Source organism: Episyrphus balteatus, chromosome 3, assembly GCF_945859705.1.
Source record: "Episyrphus balteatus chromosome 3, idEpiBalt1.1, whole genome shotgun sequence".
Lineage (NCBI taxonomy): Eukaryota > Metazoa > Arthropoda > Insecta > Diptera > Syrphidae > Episyrphus > Episyrphus balteatus.
In genome coordinates, this window is record NC_079136.1 from 103,146,511 (window position 1) to 103,159,962 (window position 13,452).

General features: G+C 31.6%; 1 protein-coding gene across 14 annotated transcripts in view; it reads left to right on the forward strand.

Moving 5' to 3' along the window:
• The window catches only part of LOC129915545 (tight junction protein ZO-1), a 167,220-nt gene extending 154,077 nt beyond the window's left edge, over nucleotides 1-13,143 (forward strand). For 4 of the 14 annotated variants that reach the window (XM_055995136.1, XM_055995137.1, XM_055995138.1 and 1 more), the window contains 6 exons: nucleotides 486-594; nucleotides 1,445-1,640; nucleotides 1,723-2,005; nucleotides 2,640-2,769; nucleotides 5,083-7,004; nucleotides 12,396-13,143. In XM_055995136.1, the coding sequence (XP_055851111.1) occupies nucleotides 486-594; nucleotides 1,445-1,640; nucleotides 1,723-2,005; nucleotides 2,640-2,769; nucleotides 5,083-7,004; nucleotides 12,396-12,619 (2,864 nt within the window). In that variant the 3' untranslated portion in view covers nucleotides 12,620-13,143. The remainder of the gene's footprint in view (nucleotides 1-485; nucleotides 595-1,444; nucleotides 1,641-1,722; nucleotides 2,006-2,639; nucleotides 2,770-5,082; nucleotides 7,005-12,395) is intronic. The other 10 variants (XM_055995135.1, XM_055995140.1, XM_055995141.1 and 7 more) reach the window with 5 other exon arrangements.
• Nucleotides 13,144-13,452: the final 309 nt, after the last annotated feature.

Here is a 13,452-nt window from a genome sequence, read left to right on the forward strand (position 1 = left end):
CTGAGTTACCAATAAAACACGGCTAACAAAAACAAATATTTTCCATTGAATTTATATTTATACCAATTATCGACTTTTGTCTCAAAGAATTGTTCCAAACTCGGCAAAAGTGCTTACAAACCTTTTTATGGTTATCTGCCCGAAGGTGTGGCGGCCAACGTTTGTCGAAAGAACCTTTAGACGGAAATTATGAACTCTTATACACGATGGTGCGTACAATGCGGTTACGACTTTTATTTTAATTTAAATTAAATATAAATAATAGTATGTAAATTAAAACACAAAAAAAAGGAGTTGATAACGTGCCCCCTAAAAAGATATTACATTCCATCTGCTTCCCTGAAGAATATAAATTGATGATTTTCGAAGAGTCATTCCCTGCGACAGCATTTAGCAGAGTAGGGCTATACATTTCTGAATAATGCAAATGTAACGTATTTTATCAAAATAGAACATAATCATTATTTTTTCTTAATTCATTTTAGATCCGCGAAATGCAATTTTAAACACACCTCCAAGACCTTCCAATCTGGGTTTAGAAAATAGTCCGCGCAAGCAAGTTCTCGAAACAAAAACCGACTATGGGAAATACAGGTAAGTCGAAGATTTTCAACAAACAACGTAAAACCAGTCCCTCGCCGCTTTTTAATTCAAAATAAACTACTTACCTATATACAACTAACTGAGAAAAAAACCTTAAGAAATAAACATGTTTTCTTTTTGTTTTCTTTTCTTTTTTTAAATACTAACATTGCATGCATAATTTTTCCTGCCAAAAATCATGAAATGTTTGTACACGAATTATTTGTTTCTTTTTTCTTTATATTATTGTTCCATGCCAAATCTTTTATGAAAAAAAAAATATTATATTAATAACAAGACATCATATTCACTTGCAAGGTTTAAAATTGCGCTATCAATCGCATCAAGACCTACATTTTATACCACCAATTCGATCAGATATACATTCAGGAGTTTCTTATATGAAACCAATTTTCCATACTATTTCGCGATATGATACACTTGTTTAGAAATAAAATCCTCACCCTTTGTGTTGCCCTATTTACAATAACCAGTTTCAACGTAAAAAAGATTTTCTTGAGTTTATTTTAAAGGTTTTTGATTGACCAGTATGTTGACGTCAATGACGAATCATAACATTTAAAATAGACAGTTGAGCGAACATCTTTTTCTAATGCAATCAATGCCTTTTATGTTGTTTTTAAACTAAACTTTGTCAATATTATTATGTGCTATATATTACTATTGTGCTTATGTGGCCGAAAGCTTTCTTTTTTTAAGTTCTTTTCCGCCAAGCTTAATTTTGCTTGCTATTTCCTTTTCCCAAATTTTGTTTGTTGCATACATTTTTATGTTTTTTCTTCCATTTCTTGCCATTTTTTTGTTATTTTTTCACATCCATCGTTAAAAAAAAAAAACGCAGCCGGAACAATTCAGCATCTCAAGCTGACTATTCAAAAATTCCAAAAAATACACATGGTATTGTTCCACCACCGAACGTCAATGCAAACGGAAATGGTACACCAAATGGAAGTGGCGGACCATTCAAACCTGTGCCACCACCAAAACCGAAAAATTACCGTCCACCTATGCAGGGTAATGGACAATGGGAAAATGGAGTGAGTTTTACATAAAGAAAAAAAAAAAAAGAAAATTAATAATAATAAAAAAAAATATTTTTTTTATTTAAATTTGTTAAAGGAACCCGGTTCACCTAGATCACCAAATGGATTTTTCTATCCACCTACACCTTCCCATTATCATCATTCTCAAACACCTGGATCACCGCACACCTCCAATTCAAACGGTTCAGGACAACAAAACCATATTTATGGGACTAGCGGTGGAGGTGGCGGTGGGCATTATAATGGAAATAGTCAACAAAATTCTTATGTTCAATCCAATGGCTACAATGGCAATGGACATCCTTATTCGGGAGGAGGAGGTCAACAGTACATGCACCGTAGCCATCCTCCACAAATTGGTGAGTTTAATTTTTGATAGAAACCTATTCATTTTTAAATCAAATTGATGTAGTACATGGTAATGTCGGTACTATAGTATGGATTCTGCAATAATTGGCAATGCAATAACGGTTTAAGTGTTTTTTATGTAGTAAAAATAAACTGCAGTAACAGAACAGTGATTATTTTCACTTGCGATACATATAGTTTCTACAAGACAAGATAAGGACTCGTAAAAAAAACTCGAGAAAACAAAACAAAACATAAAAGTGGTTCCCGCAATTCTGTCTGTCTGTTTCTATCTTGAGCTCTACAGTCCAAACAATTGAAACGATTTGCTTTAAATTTTGTACTTATGAGTTTAAGGATGTTCCTAAACTAATGATATCTGTCTATAAAAAAAAACTAAATTCTAAAAATTGATTTACAAAGAATTGCATACTACGCTTGAAGGTCGAAACTCGAAATGCTCTAAAAAGCAGGTTTTTCCTATTTAAAAACATGTTTTTTTTTGCATTTCTTTTAAAATTTCTAATAAATCAATAATCAAATTATTTTTTTATGGATTTTTACAGCTTTAACATTTTAAGTAAATAATCGTGCATTTATCTATGTAGGTATACTATATTCTATATTGTTTATTTCTTCAAACAGCTAACCTCCCGCCACATACACCTGAACGACATGCTCTCGATTTGGCCGGCAGTCGAGAACAACGAGGATCAGCTTTTGAGTTATATCGGAAACCGCAGATTGGAGCTGCCGGGCACCATCATAATATGAGGTATTTTAAGTGATTCCTAAATATTAACCTTTATTTTTTCGTTAAATTTATTGTTTTAAATGTTCCTCCTTCCCTCGAAATTTCAAATTAAACAAAAAAAAAAAAACAACAAAGTTTACATAGGTAAAAGAAAACAAAATATTTCTTCTATGCATGTAAAATATTTACCTTTTTTGTTTTAGTTTTCTGACGAAAAATGTTTTTTTTTTGTATGTTAGATTTCGAAAAAAAATTAAATCATTTTTTTATATCGTTGTTAGTTTTGTCTTCATTAGCATTCATTCATTGTTCAAAAATCATAAAAATAAATTCAATTTGAATTATGTTTCTTTTGGTTCAAACACATTTTGTTGACATACGCACAAAGACACTCTAAAATACTTGAATATTTTTAAAATTAACCTTATAAAACTAAAAAAAAAAATAATAATAAATTGAAAAAAAAAACATTTTTCGGGTGAAATATTAATGTCTACAAATAATTGTTTTGTATTTCTTTCATATTCTGAATACACGTGATTTTAAACATTTATTTGTAATTTTTGAAATAAAAAAACTCTATAATTTATATCTTCTAAAATAAAAGGATAATCCATGGTTAAATAGCAATACTAAATATTTTTTGTAAACTAACGCTAAATGTCATGGTGAATAATGGATAAATACTTAATAGCAATTTGTTGGTGAAAGGCTTTTCTTCCATTCATAAGAAATTAGTTTTTGTGCATTTTATTTTTTTTTTATCCTAGAGTGAGTGCGTGTGTGACTGAGTGTGATTGAATCAAAATATTTCGTTTTTCAGGCTTCTTTGGACGACAAAATAAATTGATTTCTTCTTTGGTTTTTCCGTCTTTTAATTTTTAGTGAAGAAACCGAATTTTTATCCCCATGGATTTAAAGTCTCTTCTAGATGCACTATTTAATACCCTAATTAATTAATACTAGAACAGAAAAGTAACGCTTCGTATTTAATTTCACAAAAATATACAAAAAATGTATTTAATAAATTAGAAAATTTCATTGAAAATTCAAAGCAAATGCAGTTTGTATTTGTTTAAGGGTTTTGTAGGCTTTAAACAATTATAAGAAGAAGGTCACTAAAGTAATAATTATACAATGTCGGAGTAATCGTTTTTGTATGCCATTTGTGTTAGCCAAATTTGTGGCTTAGATAATTTTTGCATTTTCAAATAAAATACACAAATTGTATACCAAATTGTATATATTATGAGGCCGGCGATATGTAGAATTAAGATAAATATTAAAGTGAGCTTTGAATTTAATTATTGATAGGTCTCATTGACAATACAATTTTCTAAAAAATGATATTTAAACGAAAACCGTGAGTTGATTAAATTCAGTTTTATAGTTGGTCAAAGTCCGGGTTAGTCTCGCTCGATTTAACGAAAGAAAACTTGTTTTTTGTTCTTACTATTAAACTAGTTAAAATATACAATAGCAACAGTTCGTCAGATTTATCAAACAAATGTCCATTTTGCCCCACCTTGCGAAACAAAACCCGACTTTGACGAACTATGAAATAGAATTTAATCAACTGACGGAAATTGTTTGTTCTTGTTAATTTTTGGTTAAAATGAGTAAAAATGGAGCTAATAAATAAAAACGATACCAACCTCTTTTCCAAGATGGCGTCTGAACACGACATCCTGTCATCCAAACAAATTGATTTTTATTTTGTGGCCATACACCAGAACACATTCCATGAAAAAAATCTTGTCTCGCAAAAAGTGTGATTTCATTTACTAATTCCTTCCAAGAAATCATAGCGTTGGTAGATATTATTAGATTACGCTATTTAAGTTTGAGATCAGGAACAATAAAACGAATCGATCAGGAACAATAAAACGAATCACTGTGAATTTCGAACCCCAATTTCAAGCCAGAATAAAAAAATCTCCGAAGTTGCTTCTTTTTATATCTCAGTAAAATCTTATTTATTTTGCAATGGATAAGGTGGTAATTATTTAATTTATTAACGACTTCAAGAAATTAAAATTCCAAACCAGAGCCATGTTTCTTTACTGCAACACCTTGAAAAAAGCCCGACCAACATGAACGTTTTTTCAATTTAATTTGTTGATTTTTTAATAATTAAAATTAATATTGGAAAATTGAAAAAAAAAAAACAAACACAGATTTTAAAAATACACTCTAAACCTATACCTACCTGCAAATTGTATCTGAAATATTCCTTAATCCAATATTGATCCTTAAATAACTAAATGTTCCTTATTGTACTGTCCATCTCTCTCACACACACCGTATATAACCCGTTTTTATCGATACAAATAGCGATATGGAGCCGTATGACGAGCGGTACAGTAACTACTACCAAGTTCCACAACATCCTTCTCGTGCCGTTTATGGATCAGACCCTGCTAATAATGCAGCCGCATACCACCATCTTCAGCAACAACAATATTATAATATGTATCCAAATTCCCCACCGCCTCCTTTGCCAAAAGTCAAAAAGAAATCCGTACTCAAATCCCCACTGACTGCAATTAAGAACGCTCTTATTAAGTCCACCCGACCTTTACGTCGTATGAACAGCATGGTGGAGCCAGATAAAAAATCTAAGCCTTTGAGGAGACAGTATTCCATGATGGAACGGGGAATAGGTCGACTTCAATATCCCGACGATTATCCCACCTATCCCGCCGGAATGCATGATCAAAGAATTCCGTATAACGGAGGGCGGGCGACTAGTGTACCCGTTCGCGATCATTACCTTTCACGCGAACAGCAAGATATGATGAATAGTACATATCAAAACCTTGAAAGCGAGGACATATATGGAAACATAGCCCCAGCTCAATGTCGAAGGGAAGATTACGATGACATGTATTCGAACAGAGCATTGATAGACCTTGAAAGAAGGCAGGCAGAGATGATTGCTGCTAATAGAAACGGCACAGGCGGTCGTAGAATAATTCGTCGTCATAGTACAAGTGTTGCAGATCGTAGCTCAGATACACGTCGAAGACCTTCCCAACGCATGCAGAGTCCTGAAGCGTATGCCCGCGAAGAAATATACCAAAGTCGACAGGGTGCTTACATGTTAACCGAACCAAGAAGACCTCCGAATTCTGAGGTCATGACTCGTCGTCGTTTCTATCCTGATCAAATGGATATATCTGAAGATCCAATCTATCAAACTCGCCGAGAAGTTCAACGAAACCAGATATATCAGTCGAAAAAAGAAATGCAAGAACGCATAGCAGCAGGAAAAAAAGATATTGAAAGAGAATTTAGTCCTCCCAGTAGTAGCCAGTCGGAACGCGATGACAAATCCGAACGAGACTCTATCTATCAATCTCGTCGGGAAGTTAAAGAGAGCGGCCTTAAAACAAGATCTCAACTTCGCGAACAGATTTATCAAACCCGCCGTGAAGCAATGGAATCGATGGCGGAACCTATTTACGTTTCAAAAAGGGATGTAGTTAGGCCCGAGCCTATATATGAGACAAAAGAAGAATGTAGTATACTAGCATCAGGAGAAAATGAAACCGATGAGAAAAAAGAAGAAAAAACAGATATTACAATAATTGTGAACGGAAATGGTGGTGGAAGTAATGGTTCTTCTCAAGAAGAAACCCTAAACAATTCAAAACACTCTGACCTGCAACTTTCTGCAGACACAGTAATTGAGAAAACAGTCATTCCGGCTCTAGCTGCAGCAAGTTTAGCTGAACCAGAAGACGATGATGTGTCGGATGAAAATGAGGTCGAAGAAGAAGAAATTGAAGATTTAGCGTCTGCAAAAATTGCAGAACCAACAAAGCCCCTACTTTCGCCAACAGCAGCAACGCGATCTCCTTATCACATAGCAAATATGCGACGCACAGCTGCTTCGCGAACATCACTTGAAACTCAATATACATCACAAGCTAGTTTACCCGTAGGACCACCGAACGCAACTAGCACACCTTATGCAAGTGACATGTCACTACCAATGGCTGGGCCCGTTAGAGGGCCAACAGTTTCCGGAGGATCTGCAAGCCAAAGATTTCCAACAGTGCCACGAGAGCCGACAACAACAAAAGGTGTCTTCGATCACAATGGTGGTACCTTAGCGGATAATTTTTGGAATGTTTCGCTTCAAATACCACCAAATGCTATACCGCAAGGTGTCAAACAAGAGATCTATTTTACCGTTAGCGATCCACGAATGGGCGAGACAGTTGGCGGACCACCATTGGACATGGAAAATGGTTTGTGCACAAACTAATGAAAATAATATTTGATTTGTTCTATTTTGTTATTAGGATGTTGTTTGCATTTCTCTTTGTCACTCTTTTCTGTATTTATGCACTTTTATCACAAATTCTCTTGTACAATTTTTTTTCTTTATTTCAAAAGTTTTATTTATGTAATTATGTTTTTGTTTTTCTTTATTAAAATTTGCGTGAACGTGTGTGTGAGTGTAAATAAGTTTTTGTAGTTACATAAATGTTTGTGTGTCGCTTTTTTGCATAATTAAAATATAGAAAATGATGCTTGCTTATTTTTTTATGTAAGACTTAATAATAACTATTTTCAAAATATAATAGAATATAAAAGTTTCATTTCCCTAAAAATTAAAAAAAAAAACTTTTTTTTTTATAAACAAGTCCTTATTCAAATATTCGGAAAGTTGATCGGTTGCTCAGTATGCAGTAAAGCGAAAACAAAGAGAAGATAATTATATTAATAAAAATGCATTTGCAGTTCAAAGCACTTATTTATATTAATTAACGATTATTATGAACTGTCTCTATATAAATTTTAGTTTAACAGTTTTTTTGTGCAAACAACTAAAAACACAGAAAAACCTAATGAGGTTTGTAAGACAAAAAAATTAAGATTCTCATGCTTTGCTTTGTGTATATTATGTTTAATATTATGAGATGGTATTATTGTCTTACAAACATTTTAACAAGAAAGTTGACAAAAAAAAATAATTTTTAACCTTTTTTTTAACTAAAGCACACAACCTCTTTTCTTATGACGTTATCACGTAAAATTATCGTCCATAAACCGACTATACAGACAACTACTTTTTTAGAATAATATTAGCCCTAAGTCCATGGATTTATGATGAGTAAAAGAAAACAAAAAAACAAAGTAAAATAAAATACCCAAAAATCTGGGGTCGAATTACGGCATGCGTTCGTTATCGTATGGTTGCTATGTGTCCCTTAGAGTGACCGCAAGAAATCGATTTTCGAAATTTGGTCGGGGGAACCCCATAAAATGTTCCGCCTTTGCAGATTTTTACATAGCCAAAATTTCAGCTCGATTGGATAAGTCTAAATGGTGCCGACACTCGCTCAAAGTAATAGCGAATGATCGTAATCGCATTCTGTAATTCGACCCCTGGATTTATAACAAAAAAATAATTTTGTTTGAATATTTTACAACAAACATTTTCGGCGGAAGTAGAGAAACTGAAAGACAGGAAAAAACAGTGTTTTTGAAATTCTTCAGCTCATAAAGTCTTTGTTTTTAACACGTTTTTATTCTAATACATACAAATCTCGTGTCACAGTGTTTGTTATCAAACTCCTTCGAAACGGCTGGACCGATTTATATGAAATTTTGTACACATATCGGGTAGGTCTGAGAATCGGCCAACATCTATTTTTCATACACATAAATGGTAAGGTTGGTCCACCATAAACTTTTGTTTTTGTTTCTGAGAAAACATTTTATTTTTAATTTTTTTTATAATTCACTATTGAAAAATACATATAATTCTAAACTTTAAACATTCTAAGACCAACCAATGTTTTTAATTGCAATTTTTTGTTGAAAATCAAAGTGTTTTATTATTGCGAAACATTTTTTATATGTTTTTTTTTTTTGTTTTTTCTGTCGAAAAATATAAATGTTTGATGTGATTGTGATGTCAAATAAATCACATTTAGCGGAAAACGGGGAAGGGTATAGCCCGGCTCAAGACAACATGACTTTGTACAGCCTTTATATCAGGCAGACTCAATACTCAAGTAGGCGCGTATTTTTTCGGGTTTATTTTTCACGAATTTAAAAGTCCAGTTTTGTTAATTAGAATTCTTTGGTGTCAACTGGGAAAGCGAATGTGTGGCAAAAACAATATAGTCTAATAGCCCAGAGCAAATTTTGAGAGTGGATGTATAACCGAAATGTGAGTATGCAGTTTTATAGCCTTATGGGCTTTATTAACGAATTCAAAAGTCTCACAGCTGTAAATCGCGGATTTATATGGTTTTCGGGGGGTTAAATAACGTGAGTTTTCCAATCAAGGTGTTTGGTTAGGTAAATTAACACAAATTCACATTCTGAACATAAGCCAATAGGCTCTGTCATTTATCCTCAGCTTGAAGATATAAAAATTTAATCTTGACGGTGCGATCGATAGAACTCAAGATATAAGCTGTTTAATAGCCTGTTTTAACTAGAGCCCAAAAGAGATAATTATACGCAAATTATCTCATTTCTAATGTCGCATCGACAAGATTGATTATTCAGGATTTGGGGAGATGACAAAACATCAGTCTTAATACATATTCAGAATGTGATCTGTGTTAATTTAGATTGAAATTTAGATTAAAACCATAACAGGCCGCGATTTAAAGATGGGAGACATTTTAATTCGTTATACGCATAAGGCTTTAAAAACTGCATACTCACATTTTAATAAAAAAAAATGTTATGGTTGGACCAACCTAACCATTTAAGGGTATAGAAAAAAGGTGTTTTTCCGATTTTTCATTTCATAAAAATCGGTTCAGCCGTTTCGGAGGAGTTTCATAAGAAACACTTCGGCACAAGATTAGTTGAGAAACGATTTGTGTTTTTTTTTTTTGGAAAAGGTTCACACACTGCAAAATTAGAAATAAATACTAGAATGGGTGGAACGAAGTCCGCCGCGTCAGCTTGTTTCTAATAAAAAACGAAAATATAAATTGAAAAATGACAATTCTAGAATTTTTGCAATAACTGTAGATTCAAAATGTTGTGTGTGTACAATTGTACATATCGTTTTTTAACCTCTTTCTATCTTATAAATTCTACCCTTAATTATTGACGTTTAAAAAATTGTATCTTTTCGGTGTTCTCAATTCAGTTTTTTTTTTAGACACTATTCTGTTACAAATGTTTAACCTTGAATTTTCAACAACTCTGCGACTAGTATTCAACTAATTTTTCTTTTCGCTGATATATTATTTGACGATCATCAAATGAATTTTTTTACGTTTTCTCCTATTACCGATCTTATTACCAATTATACATTTTTCTCAATTCAATTTTGAAAGATCAATTTTTTTATCTTTATGCTTGAGTTTTCTCACTTGAATAATAAGCCCGTTTCAAGCATTTGTTACATAGTTTCGACAGCAGCTTATAAGAAGAGTAATATGTTTTCTGCGCCACTGCTAGACTAGTTTATTGATGACTTTGTCAAGTACTGTATGTTCACACCTGCCTAATATTGACGTTAAAAAATATACATTTTTTTTTCGAAAAACTTGGTAATGAATTTTTAACCGACTTCCAAAAAGGTCAGTATTTTTTTTTATGTTTGTTACCTTATAACTTCAGACTGGGTGAACCAATTTTAATAATTCTTGTTGTATCCGAAAGCTGGTGGCTGCAGTGTGGTCATTTCAATGTTGTGGTGGAATCCATAAGAAAACCATAAATCCAAGTTTCGATCATTAGCAAAATCTTAATAAAAATCCAATAAAACGTATTTTATTTCGTTTCGTTACATAAAAAATAAAACTTTACCCCTTAAGGTGATAACAACTTGTTGGCACGAAATCGAGTGTCAATTTCATCAGCGTATTAAACAAAGGATAAACATTATTTTGTTTTGAGCCGTGTCGTAAATCCATGGGAAGGTAAAACGATAGAGGCGAAAGCAAAAAACTATAATTTACAAATTTTCAAATTCGCCTGCTAAAACGATCGACTTCACTGAGGGAAAAAACAACTTAAAAACCACGTTGATTCAACTATTTTTCGCAATGATTTTGCTTTGAAGACGAAAATTTTAAAATCAAAGTAAAACGTTAGATTAAAGTGGTTTGCCGTTATAAAACATTTTTAAATCAATGTTGTTTTAACTTTGAAAAAAAGCATCAACATCAACCTACAACTCTTGGGTCACTAGGCGAATGCTTTACCACTGTGCTATCTTACTATTGGAAATTAGGGTGATAAAATGCTTCAAAATCTGAAGTCCGACAAAAATAAAAAAAATTCTTAAGTTGTTTCAATTTTAATTTAAAGATATTTCATGTAAGTTTTTTCAACATTAAATCAACGTTGAACATATTACATTTTACGTTGCGGTTTTTCCCTCAGTGTTCGTATTCCATAATCAGGCCACTGGATTTTGAGGTGGGTGATTCAGTATGAATTCTCCAACCCCTTCATTACGTGAACTTTTTGACCCATCATCGTATAAGCTTATGCTGTTACCTGTTGACTTACCAAATAAAGCTAACAAAACTTAAACCGAAAAGAAAATAACACTGGTCAACAAGGTTTTTGTTAAAAATAGCAAGATATATTTTTCTATAGATTTTTTGTGTGCTGAGCTCGAATCCGAAGTCAGAAAAATTCTATCACATCACGTTTTTGAGATATTCCCGTTAGAAAATCGAAAATGCCGATGTTTACCAGTTTTCGAGGTTATTTTTTAGCGTTTGGTTATTTGTTTTAAATAAATTTGTAACAGTTTCTAAAAGAAATTTTGTCTTTCTAAATCCGTTTAAATCTTTTAAATATCTCTTTTCTTCTTCGAGAAGTCTTAAGTTGAAATCAACGTGTTTGGTATATCTCATGTTTATTTGCTTTTAATAGCAAATCTCGAAAAGTTCTTTACCAATCGCTTTCAAATATTAAACAAAACGTTTCATTTACATTCTTGTAAGTTCTTATATTGTTTTAAAGAAGAATAAAAGTTATATTTGTCTCACTACCTAGTAATTATTAAAAACTAGCGAGATTAAAACTGGAACGTTGTGTCGAAATTTCTAACGGGAATATTTCAAAAACGTGATGTGATAAAATTTTTCTGTCTTCGTATTCGAGCTCGGCACACAAAAAAACTATAGGTAGAAAAGTATACCTTGGTTTCTGTAACAAAAAAAAAGTTTAATTTTATTCACCAGTGTAATGTTTCTTCTTTGTTATACGCTGATGAAAATGACACTCGATATCGTGCCTACAAAGATTACTTCCCCTTTACATACTATAATATCCCGAACTAGAGAGCGTTTCGGTGTAGATTTTTTTGTAAGACACATTATTTAAAAAAAAGTAACCTAGTATTTATAATGTAGTAGTAGCACGTTTTTATAGTAGTAGAAATTTAAATAACTTCACCTATAATTCAATTAAGATTTTTTCAAAGCATGCACGAATATTTTTTTCTTATTCCTCCCTTTACTATTCGTATTTTCTCAAACAAATACTGAGAACGTGTTTTGTTTACGTAACATAATCAAACAAAAAATACAAGAAACAAGTTCTTTCAGCCTCTTGACACTTGTGTAACACCGTTTGGCGACCTAACCCCATGTTTTAGAATTGTCATTTTATTAAAATATTTTTTTTATTTACTTCTTTAGGTGAAACAATGCTCTCGCCTTTAGTAATGTGCGGCCCACAAGGTTTGGAGTTCCTAGTCCCAGTGACCTTGAACATCCCTCATTGTGCCGGACGAACAGCATCGCTGGGACTAGCCCTGAAGGCCACCGATAGCGAAAAGAATCTTCACACTGAATGGGATAATATTGATTTACCAAGCAATGCAGCCGCACATACTGTTTCAGTTAAAGTCGACCATTTTTGAAATAAACTTAACTTTAAATTTAAACAAAAGAAATATAAATAACAGTGGTATTTTATTGAGTTGCTAAATTAGTTTTTATTTTTGATCTGACTGTTTACATTATTGTTTATCGATTCGAATTATTATTTTATTATTAAAATATTTTTTTTTTTTTTTCAAAAATATTATTTGTAGGTATTAACTTTTTATTTAATAATAAGCCAATTGTATTTTTATGTAAATAATTAAATTTCAACATTTTTTTAAGTAATTTTAATTATGCATTAACAATAAAATGAACGAGTTATTTACGAAAAAAATGAAAATTATTATATTTCGTGCCTTTTAAATATTTGTGTGTCAATACATATGAAGAAAAACTCAAAATAAAAAATTGTATGACATACATTTTTACGAAATATCGATTTACATAAGAATAATTATTAACCGCGCCTGTAGCATGAAACATAATAATAAATAAATATATAATATATCAATACGCTATTTTATACATAAATATATACCATGTAAATATCGATTTAATTTTAAATTAAAAAAAACGTTAAAACGTTGTTCATATAGTTTTTATTTAGTTGAATAATTATTTTAAATTTGTATTAGAAAATATAAAACACATTTAATTTGTGCAGGTTCTTCTTTCTTAGATTTTTTTTCAATTAAATATTTATTATTTAAACAAAGAAAAATCAATTATAAATTTATTTTATTGTGCTTGCATTAATTTTTAGTTATTTAATTACATACATTTTTAATTCTATGTAATTTTTGTCAGAATATTAATTATACAAAATATACATACATATTGCTAAAAATAAAAAAACAAATGCCTTGTT